A 16,618-nucleotide genomic window follows, 5' to 3' on the forward strand; every position below is an offset into this window, starting at 1 on the left:
CAGGTGTGCTACTTCTCCATGCGTAAGAATGTTAATGCAGAAGTGTTTAAAATAGGAATGCATGTGTTTGGGAAGTACGGAGCATACGACTGGATAAGTGAGTATGCTTGTTTGTAAATGGATGTTTTGATATAGTTTTGCTGTTGTTAGTTACGTCTCCCTATGACTTCAATTTTCTCAGTTGTTGTATTATTCATTCACTGTGGAGGCATACAAAATCATACAAAGCAGCATACAAATCCAACTTAACACTGGGTGAGTAACTGCAGGGTTTCTCACACATTCATTTCTTTGTGGCAGCCCACCACGATCAAAACATCTGCCGCCACAAAGAGATTTTCAATTTTTGGAGCTGAGCTGTTTGTCAGGAGTGCTGTTGAAATATATCTAACTTTGCTTATTTATAGCATCACACTGTCAGAGCACAGAGCATCAGATGCACTTGTATGGCTTTCAAAAGCTGGTCTGTTGAGCTGTATTGCTTGCCATCACTGTAAATCATCTTCTTTATTATTGACCACAAGTTCTCAATTGGGTTGAGATCCGGTGAACAGCTAGGCCAGTTCATGAGGCGCGATGCCAACCAGTCTTGGTCTAGCTGATTGTCTTTTCCACCATGGGAGGAAATTTGTCTTGAGGAAAGTGCAGGACTCACTTTTACACCATCCGGAAAGGACCAGCAAGTTCATCATCAACAATAGCAGCCCAGAACACAACACCACCACCGCCTTAGTGACGTCACAGTTGAGTTGGAGCGGCATGGCCACTTGAAATCCAACCAGATGCCCACCCATCTGGTCAATCTAGGTTGCCCAGCACTCATCTCCGTGAATATAACTTTGGACAAGTCAGCTTTCATGTATTGTTTTGCCCATTCCAGTCGTTTTTCCCAATGTATTTTCTTCAGTGGAGGTCTTGTTTTTGCCTCTTAGACCTTTGCCATTTGCCTTAGCATCCTACATCGAGTGGACCTGGGTATATCATTGAGCCCCACAGCTTCAAAAAGGGCCTTACTGGTAGCTAAGGGTCTTTTAGCAACCTCTCATTTGATTCTTGACAGTTCTCGGCTTGATAATGTCCGACAAGCTTTTTCTACTCTGGGTTTTCTCCCATCCTGACTATTTTGGACGAATCTTTTTTATGGTTTGGTGGTCACGCTACATTTCTCGGCTATATCATTTGTAGATTCTCCCTTGCTCAGAGTCTTGACAATCTGACTCTCTTCGTTTTTGGTCAGGTCAGTTTTCTAGCCCATGGTCAAAGTTGAATAGGACTTGCATAATAATGTGGCACACGTGGTCTGTGATCAAGGATATTGGAAAGCATTTTAGATTAAAACAAAAAGGGTTTTGTTAAAGCACAAGGCCTTAAATAAATCATACTAAAACACTATTTTTTCCTGAACAGCAGCCTTCCAGATTTTCAAGAAAAGATCACTTGCATAATAATTTGGCACGCAGTGTATTCTACTGGGTGTAAACAGGGTCTAACCCGCCTCTGCAGCAGCTGCTCCTCTCGTTTAATCTGATCTGATCAACTCTGAATGGATCAACAGATCAATTACCCACCCTGCGACGCACAAAGTGATGCTGAGCAAAAAAAAGGAACTCATGGAGAGCTCTACCTGCACTGTGTCCACTGACCCGCAAAGACAAGGGACAAAGAATGATACACTGGGACAAACGCATATTTAAAGACAAACTGATAAAGAAATGATCATTTTGGGGGTGAAGTATTCCTTTAAGATGTAAACCCATGTTTTCAGGGGCTTTATAGAGAGGAGGTGACCTGCACAAACTGACTTGTGCACCTACATAGCAGCCTGATGGGAACACACAGAGCATTTATTGGAAACTACTGCAACAGACATGAATTTAAGATGACTGCAACTTGAATTAATCTGAAAAATGCACCAATAATTGCCTATTAATGAGCTAGACAGGTTCGTACGTTGCTGCTTGCACCACTCAGGCTTCCTTCCTTTTGCCCAAATATGGATGTTAGACAGTGCTTCAAATAGTTTGAAATCTGGGATGATGTAACAGATGCCTTGTCCATATTTTTTTGTTTATAAATTTCAAGCATCTGTAGTTGTCTACAACACTTATGTACATTAAACAGGATTCACTGCGGATGCTTCTTTGTTGGATCTCCAGACAGTCTTTTGTGTCTTGTATCATACTGTTCCGTGTTTTTATGTCTTTTACCTCAGTGTGTAGAGGACTTTTCCATTGTTCCAGATCCGAAGCAGCTGATTGGGCGTCGTTATCCAGTGAGAGTCTGCGTTCTTGGAATTCCTAAAGATGGTGTCAGGCAGCCAGATCAAGCCGACCATATTGCTGGATGAATAAGAGGCAGAGAAAGACACAGAGAGAAAGAAATGAGAAAGAGGGGCAGAAGGTGAGAAATGATTGCTGCTGAATTCCTCCAGATTTCTCTGAAATGCATGAAGCAGCTCTACTTCCAATAAGAGGATAATAAAATACCCGAGCGACACCGGGAAAACAAAGCACATCAATCAATTTGTTCCATTAATTACAGGCCTCTTCCCGAGAGACGGAAGAATATTGTTCTTGAATGTGATATTCACAGTATGAAAATGTTGAAGCGCAATAGCTGCCACAGTGGAAACAAAGAGTCACAGCAGCGTCTTGGAGTTCATTTAAAAATATATCTAAATATACAATACTATAATTCTCAATGGTATCAATGCTACAGCCGCAAAGTTGACATATTTGGAGAAAAAGCTGTATATCCACAGTAAATCCAGCATACCTGTTGAGGGTTAGCCGCATGCTGCTGCTGCTGTTATACCGCAGACGGGTGTCCACCCAGGTCTGGGCGAAGATAATATCGATCTGGTACTCCTGGGGAGAGAAAAGTGGACTCAATATACTGATCTGACAAACCTTTTTAAAGCAGCGTAAAGACAGAAGAGATGGATGAAGAGTGTGTGCTGAGCAGTCTCGGTCCACTCCTTCTGGAGGAGCTGATAATGTGTTTGTTTGAACACAAATGTGTCCACATCAAAGGAAATAGTAAAGCAGCGCAGCACTCGCTGGAAAAAAACACTCAAATACACATTATGCTTTTGATATGGAAATTAAATTACACCATCTCACAAACTGTTTACCTCAGCACTTTTTTCTTTAACCTCAGCATTGACCCCTCCTCTAATTGTGAAAAGTTCTAGCACAAGAACACTGGATCAGGATTTCCTTACTTAGCATGTAAAGTAAGTTTCAGTATTTGTCTACTTTGCATTGTGTTTCCTTCTCTTCTTTACACTATATGTTAAAGGAAAGTTTGGATTTTTGAAGCGAAGTTGTCGGAGGTACTTATCCATAGTCAGTGTTTTACATACAGTAGATGAAGCAGGAAGGAGTACTGTCACTGAAGCTGAGCAATATACTGCTACGGACAGGGGCAACAACATGTTCTTTAGCCAGCAAAAAAAAATCAATATAAGTTACACTATATATAGAATATTTTCACAGCTTTACCTCAGCATCAGACAGCCCTTTCCAACAAGGAACGGAAGCCAAAATATCCATCTATGCTTCCCTTCAAAGCTACCAGACTCCTTTGACAAAAACACTCATTTTACCTAGCATAACACAGGAGCTGCTGGGCCACCACTGCATTGATCAAATTGTTTGCTTGTGTTATGTGTGACTCTGGTGTTTTAGTTTTCACAAAAGTCTCACATTAACAAACAAACTTACTGACAGAGGCAGCAGTGGACAAGCAACTCCTGTGTTTTGCGAGGTAAAATTGTTTTTGTCAAGGAGTCAGGCGGCTTTAAAGAGAGCGTAGATGAATTAATCCGCTTCACTTCCCATCGAAAAGGGTTGTCTGACGGGATAGGTAAAATATTCTATATACACCCATTAGCCAAAACATTAAAACCACTGACAAGTGACATGAACAACATTGATCATCTTGCTACAGTGCAATGTTCTGTTGGGAAACTTTGGGTTCTGACATTCGTGTGGATGCCACCTGACATGCTCTACCCACCTTAACACCAGTGCAGACCAGGTACTCCCCCTTATGGCAGCTGCACTCCCCAGTGGCTGTGGCCCCCAGCAGGACAGTGCACCCAAGGAACTGGCCCAAGGAACATGAGAAAGAGCTCAAGGTGTTGCCCTGGCCTCCAAATTGCCCAGATCCCAATCGGATCAAACATCTGTGTAGGACGTGCTGTTATCCCACCTCAGACTCACGGTACTCAAAATATCTGAAGCCAACGTGTTGGTGCCAAACACTATAGGACACCCCCCAGAGGTCCTGTGCCCATGCCTTGACAGGTCAGAGCCAAGTCCAGTCCAAGGAGCACCCACCGTGGATCGGGGGTACCAGCACGTCCCTCAAATGTTGGATCAGGTTGGGATCTGGGGTATTTGGAGGCCAAGTTAATGCCTTGAGTTCTTTGTCCCATTCCTGGGGTCATTCCTGAGCAGTTTTTGTGGTGTGGCATGGTGCATTGTCCTGCTGGGGGGCCACTGCCATCGACAAAAGCTGTTGCCATGAGGGGGTAACAGTGTTCAGATGGGTGGAGCACGTCAGGGAGCATCCACATGAATGCCAGGACCAAAGGTTTCCAAGCAGAACATTGAATTGTAACAAGAGGATCAATGTTATTCACTTCTTCTGTCAGTGGTTTTAATGTTTTGGCTGATTGGTGTATACACTACACAACAACTGATACTGATTTTTTAGATGGCTAAAATACATTTTACTGTTGCCCCCATCCACAGCAGTACATCGCTAAGCTCCATAGCAGTACTCCTGCCTGCTTTTTTCCAAACGGGGGGAATACGACTGACATCTACTGTAAAACACTGACTATAGATTAGTATCACACAAACCAACTTCAGAAAAACTGAACTATCCCTTTTAATCCTTGGAAGATGTTAAAGTGAAAATATATGTAACTTGGTTTATCTGGTTACAGCTGGTTGAGTGACAAGTTACTAATATAACCACTTGTCTCAGAGAATTGCTTGCTCCTCTGGAGAACTTGCGTCCAAATAATGGCTAAATATAACCTGGCAAGATTTGGCTGACAAATAGTGTCCTTCGTTGATCTTTACTATCTTTATCTCACATTTGGAAAGATGTGGATTCAGCTGACAGCTGGCTGCACAGCTGTCCTCACTCACCCACAACCCAGCATACACTAAATAGCATTCTACTGTTGTTATAATAGCACGATGAAATTTTGTGCTTAACATGAAAGTCATGTGGTTGCAATTGCATGTTAAAATCTTGACTCTTGCCATGATTACTGTAAACACATGGAAACCAGGTTGGAATATCTTCAAAAACAAGACAGAGGGGCTAAGAACACAAACAACCCTGTATTTGACACCACTCCAAACCAACAAACATTAAACTGAGAACACCAACAGTAAAAAACTGTACTGAAAAATAACTTAAACTTGTGACTAACTCTAAAGCCACACTGCCTGTAACCTCATGACAATTTTGACAAATAGAAACTCTAATAAAAGCTGAGTGGTTGCAGTGAGCTGCTTCAACAATGCTGTTTATCACCCTATCTCTAATATTGTAGACACCACATTTAATTGCTAAGACAATATAACATTTATTAAGTCAAGTACTGATTTGAAATCTAATGCTGAACATAAAATGTATTAAAACTACATAAATTAATAACGTATTACAGGAAACCATTTATTATTTGAAAAGAAAGATACTATTTAAAGATAAAGATTGTATAGTGAATACAGATCAATCTGTGACAGCCCAGAGATTAAACACATCTTAATACCCTTAAATCAGCTGGGATTAGTCACAGCTTCACAGTGCTCAGGAGTTGAGGACCTCCAACATAGCCGGCAGAAGGTCAGTACATCAGTTGGAAGCCCTCTATAGAACGTAAATGAGGTGGACTGATATCTCAATGATAAGGTCACACAGTGAGGACTCATTGGAAACTATTCACCACCCTCAGCTGATATGAAAGGGAGGAAAAGAAAAATATCATTCCAGGGTCTGTTATGTGAGACAATCTCTGAATGATCATGTTTGTCGAAAAGCTGATCTGAGCTTAAGGGAAAAATGTGCAATTATTGAAGGATTTTCTCCAGAGGACAGAGTTTTAAACTTTTGTCATGTTACTCTTCAGCAAAAGTGACCCAACTAAAGATTAATCACACTCTGTACATGTGTAAAGTAGAGTAAGTGCACAAACCCACCCCAAACATCACAATTTCGTACAAAGTGTCACTCACTGTCTGACTTTTCTGACCTTTTCCAAACACAGACAGACGAGACCTGACCTTCCCAATACATCTGTGGCCAGAATCCCCATTGTTACAGTCGGCCTGCATGACCTTTGGAGGATAATGATAGGGTGACACGCGCTGTTAATTCAGACAGCAAACTGCAAAGTGTTACATGTTACGCCTGGCACGGACGAACTCTCAGACTGGGAATTTCTGCTTCCACTGGGTCCTTTTGGGGATTACACCTACAAGACAAGGCACTGAAGCAGGTCCATTATTCATGGACATTATGCAAAACAATGACGGCGAGTGTTGGGAGATATCTGACTGAAATTAACTACGGAGGCTTGCATTATTCTCCTGGGGATCCATTTCAAAGTCAGAAAACGGAGGCGTTAAGGGAGTCCATTACTCACCGCTAGTGACTGAAAACAATGAAGCACAGACCTGCAGGTGAGATAATCAAGGGTGGCTTGTGTTGTATATTTTCTGCTGGGAAAGTCCAACATATAAAGTCAGAGACAGCGAGTGTTGTGAGTTCATTATTTAGGGTATAAATATTTTATTTTAGGTCTTGAAATATTCAGAATGTGATAAACTATTTCCCTCCTGTCCTAGACTAAGTTTTACACGACAGGAGATAGGTATAGGAAGTGTTAGGAAGCCCTCACATGATAAAAATAAAGAAAATTTTCTTTATATATTGTGAATCAGATTCATTAAAAAAGGTGAAGGTACAGGTATAAATCTTCGATGCATATAATTTAAAACTTTTGCATATTATTATTATCTTATTAATAAATGTTGGCATTGTACGTTTCTGCACACCACAGATATGTCACATTCGTACATTTCATAAGTAGCACCGAAATGAAAATTTGTGGCCGAAGCCAAAGCCGAATAAAATTAAACGCTTGGCCGAATAACGAGTACCGAATACCGCAGATGCAGATGAACCCCCTCCAGATTAGTGTTGTCACGGTACCAAAATTGGGACCCACGGTATGATACCAGTGAAAGTATCACAGTTCTGGGTAGTATCACAATACCACAGCGAAAATGAGGCAGATGTGCCTTTTGTCATTTATAAAAAGATAAATCACTTTTCTATAATACATCAATGATATTTCAATGGAATAAATTACTTATTGACTTATTCATACTTCAAAAACAGCATCAATGAGTGATTAACATAGGGGGGATCAAAATAAAATAAATAAATAAAATAAAAATCAAACAGCCACCCTCCTCCCCTGACAAGTAAAGAACAGTCCCTCCATAAGTAAAGAACAGTCCCTAAAGTGTGGTGAGGTTTGTGGAGCGTTATCTGCCACAAAGAGAGAAATGTGAACGGCTCGTTTCTCCTCTGACACGTCACATACCTGTGTGCCACCACGGCTCAGCTGTCCCGGTACTTTTGGGAAGTCATGACGCCAAGAAGAGGACATTATTGGAGCTGGACTTCTCCGTCGCCGGTAAGCCTATGGCCGCCGTATATGACAGGAATACATTCCTGTCTGTGTCTGTGACCCCCATTCAACCCACAACCGGCGGGACTCATCTTTCGTTTCTGACGCTGGTTGAAATCTGTACTCGCACAGCGTGCTGAATGATTTATTTTGCTCGAACAAAACAATTTTTATTCGCAAATGCGAGTGCAGTGACGGACGGAGTAAAATATCGCCACACTGCCGACATGTTACTCCGTCCATCACTGCACGCTGTTTGATTGCGTTATCAAAACATGCCGCTATTATTCGGCCTTGCTTTTCACTTATTCCACCGAATACCGAATGTGTTTTTTTGCAATATTCGGCCGAATATATTCGGTGCATCCCTAGTTATTATAAACATTGCTGTAAATTGCCGAACTTTTCCTTATGAAATAAACATGGCTGAAAATGTCCCGACTTCTTGAAAAAAAAAAAACAAAAAACAAAAAAAAAACCCTGCTTTTATTCTTCAACCATGGCTGAAAATGTCCCGATCTTTTCTTAAAAAATACCTAGTTTGGTCGTTACATCTGGAGATGCACCAACCTCTCCTTAAAAATACTGGATCTTGTCCCTACAAACAAAGCTGGAAATGTCCTGACCTTTCGTTAAAAAATACCTGGTTTGGCTGGGACAAACACAGCTGGAAATTTCCTGATATTTTATTAAAAATATCTCTTTTTTTTGCCACAAACACAGATGGAAAGACCCTGACTTTTTGTGAAAAAATACCCAGTTATGTCTCCACAAACACAGCTAGAAATGTCCTGACATCTTGTTAGAAATACCCACTTTGCTTGTTTGTTGGTCTTGAACAGTGGTCTGCTTCTATCTGCTGTTAAAGCAGCCGTCTCGCCGAGTTATAATGCCATCCACCATCCCCTCCTCGTCCTGATGAAGCTCATATATATGTAATCTGAACTATGTAGAAATGTTGATATGATATGAATGAAATGTACAAATGAAACATAATCCTGGTTTGCAGATTTTGTAAAATGCAAACATTGTACTCTGGCAGCTGGGCTTTCAGCGGACACTGGATATCTGCACATTAACTTGATGTTACAAAGGTGGATAAAGATCAACAAATTTGGCCCCCTTCTCTTTGGGAATGCAATGCTGCTGAGAATCTGATAATATGAAATCCATTATTAAAGCCAAAGGATGTTGACAGCAAAGTACGTCTGACTGAAATTAATTAGCTTGACTTGAACAGTGTCAGAACAAATAGCTTCCTCCTTATCCAGCCTCATCATTTTTGCATGGAGGCGGATCGCTCCTTACCAATTACAGACGTCGCTCAGCCACATTTTCCGCATCCATGTACCAAAACGTTTCCCAAGAGGGTAGATATGCTTAATACTTTATATCTTCATAACTTTGTGTTTAGTGGGAGCTTGATTGAAAACTTCACACTCACTGAGCTAGAAATGTTGTTCTCGCCTGAATGTTTTTGCAAACTTTCAATAAAAAAAGTGTCTGGGTTGGTAATGACAGGCCGTCCTGGTAACATTTTCAATATTTAAATGGTTTCATATGTCAACCGACGCTGCATCTTGAACGCTTCAAAATGTCTCAACAGAGAGATGATTATACAAATATTTTTTGGTGCTCCCTCTCCACTTTGACTTTGACCAATAGGAACACAGAGAGGAAAATCCTGCATAGCATATCTTAAGGTAAAGGATCTAAGTTCTTCTTTCACCACTGATGTTATGCTCTCTTCTCAATGCTGGTTTTCTTAATTAACTTACCAAAAAAGTCAGTTCAATCTGACATAAATATTACACCATTACAACCTCCCTCATAAAGGACTCTACTCACTTCATTGCTGATCAAGTGGAATCCAGTTTGCTCTAAAATAATGTCTTGCACTTAATTATATTATTCTTTGCAGTGAAGGAAATCTCAAACTTATGCACAGATCACTGACTAATGCATTTCTTCAGGCACAACCGATGCCGCATAGTTGGTATAAATATTTATAAGTGAAATATTTATATCTCCCAGACCTTGGAAAATTGGTCACTGGACTACATTTTTAATCCCTCAAGAAGAAGAAGAAGAAAAAAGACACACATGATTTCTCTGAGTCATGTGTCCATTTCTGCGCTGGTTCTTATAGCACTTCATCATCATGATCCTGAACGATATTTAAAATATGCAGTCTTATTCTCAGAGCCCTCATACCCACTCCCAAATGAACACATTCACCCAGGATGCATTGCTTTGTTCCGGAGCCAGCTTCACAGTGATGATCCTTGTGTGTGACGGGCAGAAATAACGGTAAACACGACCATTCAACCACTGCTTAAGGGTGGTGATGAACTTCTGTCACATGTGTAATAAACAAAACTGTGTGTTACCTGCGGATATGAATGGCATTTGAAAGATTGCTTTTGTATGTGTGTGTGTGTGTGTGTGTGTTTGTGGAGCTAATTTCATAAACATGCTTTTGTCTTGTTCGTCCCTAAGAATCAAATAGAAAGACCTTTGAAAGAAACAAAAGGGAATGATTTGCATACCTGGCTGTTTAATTGAAGTCTGTGAGGATGGGAGAAACACAGAATGAGGAATGACACAAACTGTCGGCTGTGTTTCACTGAGCATCTGGCCTCGGGTACAATCAACACCTGTGTTCTTTGTCTAACTCTACGATAAATTATTTAATTTTGTTCGTACTGGTAATAGAGGTAGAAGACGTAGTAGAGGCAGCAGTAATGTGCATTTATCTGCCAGTTGTGCTGGTACTAATGACGCAGCAGGAGTATCAAAAGAAGTAGTGCTAGTAATAAAAAAGATAGAAGCGACATAGAGTTGAGCATGGTCAAATTGCTTTGATAGAGAATTAAAGAATGACCATGACCATGACAGAGCTAAAGACTCTCAGGTGAGGTTATTTTTCTTGTGACATTGATTTTGAAATCTGCCACATTTACAGTTTAATTATTATCATAGCTTCATATTAACCTTAATAAAATAGAATACAATATTAAAACCAAGCAGAATCCGCATGGGCTGAAAAATTACGTCAATGCAGAGGTACCAAAAACTGTTGTGGAGCAAATGGCCAGTTGGGGCTGGCTCAAAGAGCGAGTCAATCCCTGTAGACCCCTGTATTAACATACCCAAATTGACAGCAGAAATAAACATGTTTACAGCCTGGTGCACAAAACAACTTCTGTCTCTATAATGACAACTTTAGGGTCGTTGAATATTAATATAACTCACCAGTTTCAATGTTATTAAGGCTTAAAGTTTTTTTTTTAATTAAGGATGTGGTTGGGTCCACTGACAAGTCACCACTATTGTGCTTTCATGTAACCATGGTGTAACCCCAGATCATAGACGGATAATAAGGTGGATGACATGACAGCTCTCCAAAAATGAAGCCAAAACATCTCAATCGCCCCCTAGTGGCTGGCTGCTGTACAGGTCATAAGCCCTGGCCCTATCCATATTAGTGGATGGGACATGGGCCACACTAAAAACTCAAATTACAAGGCAAATACATTTTTCCTTACATTTTCGATTGGTTGGATGGGTGTATGGGCCGGCGGAGAAAGCTACTGTGCAGAATCTGTCTCCATATGACATCACCAGTGCAAGATGTCAGCTGCCGAACCGAGGATATTTTGGCTTCATTTTTGTACAGTGAGGGTTAGTGGAAACGCGTTGTCCATCTTTATATGGTCTATGCCCCAGATTCACAGAGTATAAGCCTAGCTGTACCTGTTGCTATTGTCATCAATTGTAACATTTCGGTCGCCTGAAAAAGTCTCATTCATCGTTTGTATTAAAAGACCCTGTGAGGAGTCAGATGTTCAGTTTTTTCAGTAAGTACATTTTGTTTTATTGGTTTTAAGAACATGGGAGAAGTTTTCCTTAGTTGATGGGGCATGGACCAAACTAAAAACAGTTTGGTCCATGTCCTTTCTTTCTGACAGATATCTATTCATTTTCAAACCATGACTTTTCCTCATCTTAACCAAGAGATCCCTTTCTGGGAGAAAGCCCTCAAGGGAAAATTTCTTCCAGCTGCTGTTTTTTGCTAGAGACAGTTAGCATTAATATTATCTTAACAACAGCTGTAAATGCACTGTGATGACAAAGCTAGCAGCAAGCGTTCAGGCAAGTTCTACCTTCACGTCCAAATGTGATCACTGCTGACTCCAAGAAAACAAGATGGCGATGGCAAAAATGCCAAACTCTGGGCAGCAAAACCAGGCCCCCTGAATGAGCACCAGACTTGACATAGTGGCCAAACCGCATTATTATAACTTCCAGGTCCGTCACAAGATCCATCGGGCCCCAAAAGACTATTTCCCAAAGACTTATATTGTGAAAGAGAGCGTCACAACCCCTGCGAAATGACTCTTTTCACAATGAAAGCTGCACGATAAAATCATTTCATCTCCATTCAAGTTAGTGGGGGGCTAAACCAGAAGTAGCCCGCTCGGCCAGCAAAAGTCTTTAATATGCTTGCTCTATGGGTCCAGTGATGCAAAAGATCTGGATAATCTTACCCTGGTGAAGTCAAACTTTTTTGGCTTCATGCGCCAATGAGCATCTTCCAAAGAGACGATTAAGGTCTCGCCTTATCCATGTTTAAAACAGGAGTCCACAAACAAATGGGTGACGGGCGATGGCTACATCCATTAATTTTTATACTGTCTATGATTCAAACCTACACTTATACTAGTATTAACAGCAACATTTTAAAGTCCTTTGCTTTAATGCACAACGCCACACGATGCATCTTCTCTTGTTTATCTCCTTAAACATATTTTCATACCTCATGCTTTTTGCCTCTGTCTTTGAACAGGTGATCGTTTTCCAGGGCTTTAGGAGTAGCCCTTCAAACACAAAGTGTTCATTATTAATTTATAAGCCGAGTTTCACTTCAAACACTAAATTTCTGTGTACATTGATTCTGAGGGAAAAACAAGCGCAGGAGGAGAAGGCAAAAGAAGAGGGATAAGTTAAGAGAGGAAACAGCAGAAGGTAATGGGATCTAACAAGGACAAAGAAAGTGATGAGGAGCAATAATGAGAACTGAAAGATTTAAGAGGAAAGATGCTGGAGAGGAAAGAAGAAAAAGTAGACACAAGGCACGATTAGTGATCCTGTTGTTACCGCCATGTCAGTCAATCAATATCAGCTGACTTTCCAAATCCTGTTCGAAGAAGTCACATCTTACATAACGCTGCAGCTGCTGGTTTTGCGTTGTTCCACCTGCGGCAAGCTGTATACTGACAATGATGATTGATATCTACCTGGCTCCATCTGTTCTACTTACTTATTTCCATACCTGGATAATGGCATCTCTTGCATTGTTGCATTGTGTGTCTTTATGAGCTCTGTTCTGTGTAGCCCTGGAGGGTTTTATTGCTTTCACAGCGCACTCCTGCTTGGATTTATTGGGGAGCATCCTCAAGGGTGCACCTACTCCACAAACGCATCAGCAGACAAGAATTTTGATAGTGGATAATTCTGCAAAACCTTGGATTCATGCTTTTTTATTATATCTGCGTATGGCAACTACACTTTGGTTGAGATTAAAGAAAGGACAAGAAAAAATACAACCATTCTTGCCTTTTACTTTCTGTCTGGTTTGTGTTTACACCTGCTTCTTACAACTGACCTACGAGCTGTAAACAGGAAGTAATGCACACTGACGGAAACTACTTGATTGGATAGCTTTGGCGATCATCATCCACTTAGGCAAGTTGGAAAAGTCTTAATATGACATCACATCCCTATTTAGATACTGTAAATGGCAATAAAGTTTTATTTCCTTGACATTTTCATAGGTAAGGCAAATGACAGACTTCACAGTGCACTGATAATTCAGAGTGCCTTTCCAAATGGTTCGAGTTGAGTTGCCGGCATAGTGTGCTACTTAATCACAAGCATTCATAGTTAGAACGCCTGTTTTGTCAATCAAATATAAATCAAACCTTAGAGTACTATACCTCATTTTGTTACGCAAATGGAGGACTTTCCAGTCAATTTAATCTCACAAGCAAAAAGAACACATACCCTCAACTGCTGGTAAAAACACTGAATGAAGCAGTTTCATCTCTCTATTCTGTTGACTAAGGGGTTCAAGGGATATTGTGAGCCAAGCTGCTGCTACCTTTAACTAAGCTTGTTTCTCTGATAACTTAAGATCCAGATGCGCAATGACTGAAATCCTGCCATTAAAAGATATACTTAAAAACAACCAAGATCCAAAAAGTGACGATGAAGTGACTTGAAACAGTAAGAAAGTAGTCAACCGACAGCCGGTGCTCATGGAGAATCCTGTCATATGTTATTAGTTTAGATTAGATTTTAGTTTCTAAGATTCAACTATTCCCTCTGGTTTCCCTTAGGTGTTATCCTTTTAAAAAGATCATATATGACAGTTACATGAGGAAAAACATTTTTAAATTTTATTACTAGGTTTCTCATCAACCTCTGAAAATGCAATAACACAGGGAATGCCATTTAATTTTCTGAATTAACTCATGAAGCTGTCCTAATGCTGTCGTGGTGTAAAAGGCGATGAACAGTGACCTTCTGCACTGCAATCAGATAACCTTTTCTTATGAATTTTCAGCCCCACTCTCCCAGCACCTAAATGAGTCACATCATTGAAGGTCAAGCATGGAAAAGTTACAAAAAACACACACCGGCCCACACACACTTTCAAAATGCACACCCATGCACCCAGGCTACATTAAAAGGCACTTTAAAGTGACGTTTGACATCTGGAAAAAGTACAAACTCTCTGCTATACAAGAGGACAGCGAAGTCTCAGTCTGAGTAACTATGTTCCTCTGAGTCGTATCAACGCCAAGGTTAACACTGCTCAGGCTGTGGACACCTTGTCTGCTGTTAAAGCCAGTCAAAACTGAACATAGTCAGCATGACAGCCATTGTCTTTGCTGGTGCGACTGGTGTGTAAAACCAGTATTTATACCGCATCATTCTAATTTAAGTTAAAAATCTTCTGAGCTCTTTATTTTCTCAGTTAGATCCTAAAATACTACAGAGCAAAAATAATTAAAGGACCCTCACAGGGACTGTATTCAACGAACAAGTGAGCTCCAAGTGCATCTTATTATAGTTCTAGAGGGTGTGGAGTGTCATCAAACAAATAATCATACCCATCATGAAACCCGAGATGTGTTTCGTGTCCTGAATTGATTTAGACTCTTTGTGATGTTCAGATGATCATGTGCCGGGCTGAATAACAAAGTGTTTGTACTTTGTTTAGCTTGTTCAGAGCTGGCCCTAGTTGAAGTGATGTTTCCCACTTGGCACACAGCTTTTGATTTAATCAGAATGGGGATTTATGGTAAAATGAGGTACTACGTAGTCTATGCGAATCTGGATCTACCCCATCTACCAGACCTCAGCCTCATTACGTTCAAGGACTTCTTGTAGAAATACCTTACCCTCCAAATGACCATTTGTATATCAATAATTCACCCCTTGTGACACTGAACTTGTGAAGAATACATTATATTTCTCTCACACCTCAATGGTGAACAAAGAATTCAAAAAAGGAGAAAATTCTTCATGAATTGAAGTCATAGGGTTCCCCATTTAACAGCAGTAGAATTATAGTCAAAACATCTGTTTATAAACTCTCACACAACTCATGCAGTATAATCCAAGTCTCATTTATCCAGTCGTATGCTTGGTACTTGACAAACAGGCAGCGCTTTATGATGGAAACAGAAAGTGAAACCTACCTAAGCTCTATTCAAAGCCAGACTCCACTGACAAAACTTGTATTTTTACACATGGGCGCTGCTGGTCTACTGTTCAATTATTTAGTTTGTTTGTTTGTGTAACTTTGGTGGTTTTTAAAGGGTTAGTTTTGGTTAACCAAAAGTCACATAATAACTAACTGAACAAACTAACTGATCAAGGCAGCGGTAGATCAGTAGCTCCTGTGTTCAGCGAGGTAAAATTACTGCTTCTGTCAATGGAGTCTAGCTTTGAAAAGAGCACAGGTAAGTTTCACTTTCCGTTTAATTACCCATCAGAAAGGGCTGAGCATATGACCTGATAAATGAGACTTGGATTATTCTGCAAATCAATCATATTCTCTGTTTGTGGTTTCTTCATTCAGGCGGCATGTGAGAAAAACAAAGTTTTCTTCACAAATTCAGCAAATCACAGGGTGAGTAACTGAAATACAAATTGTCCATTGGGGGTGAAGCATTCCCTTCAGATTATTTTATATAGCAAAAATGTTCAGCACAGACAGCAACATCAGCATTTATCTGGTGCCGTTTTTCTGACCATGTGATGATTTTAAAGTCCAATATTCACTCTTTTAGCTGTTTTCGTCTTCTCCAACTCTTGAGGAAAACAGCCGTCTCTTTAGCTATTAGCTTATCTGTGTTGGTGCTGCTGGGCAGGTAGCATACAGTGCTTTTTTTAAAGCTTTTCCTGGTTGAAAACAGCTTCATGCTGTGGCCAAAAAGGAAATGAAAGCTGTGAAAATGAACCACCACAGTTAAATTGCGTACTGTGAAACCAAAACAAATCGCTGAAATATGCCAAAACACTCATATGTAAGAGTCAGGGTTCAACGCTAAGGTTTTTTTTCACTTGCCCGGTCGGGCAAGTTGGTCAGAGACCTACTTGCCCGAAGTCAGTTTTTACTTGCCCTATGAAAATTGTTTAATTTCAGCGGCTATCAAATAACTGCAGTTATTTTTATGTTATGTAATCTTTATTCACACTGTATTTATTAATTAAAACAACATATGTCATGTATTGTAGCTTAATTCCTACACAAAAATGACAGTGTCAGGGCTTAAAGTGAAAAATTTGTCAATCGTTCTCCGTCTATAATTTTGCACCCTA

The 16,618-nt window shown here is 40.3% G+C and overlaps 1 protein-coding gene across 1 annotated transcript in view; it reads right to left on the reverse strand.

Annotated features, from left to right (window-relative positions):
• Positions 1-16,618, reverse strand: part of LOC126401682 (gamma-aminobutyric acid receptor subunit gamma-3-like) — a 131,504-nt gene that overhangs the window by 53,801 nt on the left and 61,085 nt on the right. Inside the window, exons 4-5 of the mRNA XM_050063076.1 lie at positions 2,776-2,867; positions 2,208-2,339 (exon numbers count right to left, since the gene is read on the reverse strand). Of these exons, the coding sequence (XP_049919033.1) occupies positions 2,208-2,339; positions 2,776-2,867 (224 nt within the window). The remainder of the gene's footprint in view (positions 1-2,207; positions 2,340-2,775; positions 2,868-16,618) is intronic.

Source organism: Epinephelus moara, chromosome 15, assembly GCF_006386435.1.
Source record: "Epinephelus moara isolate mb chromosome 15, YSFRI_EMoa_1.0, whole genome shotgun sequence".
NCBI classification, from domain to species: domain Eukaryota; kingdom Metazoa; phylum Chordata; class Actinopteri; order Perciformes; family Serranidae; genus Epinephelus; species Epinephelus moara.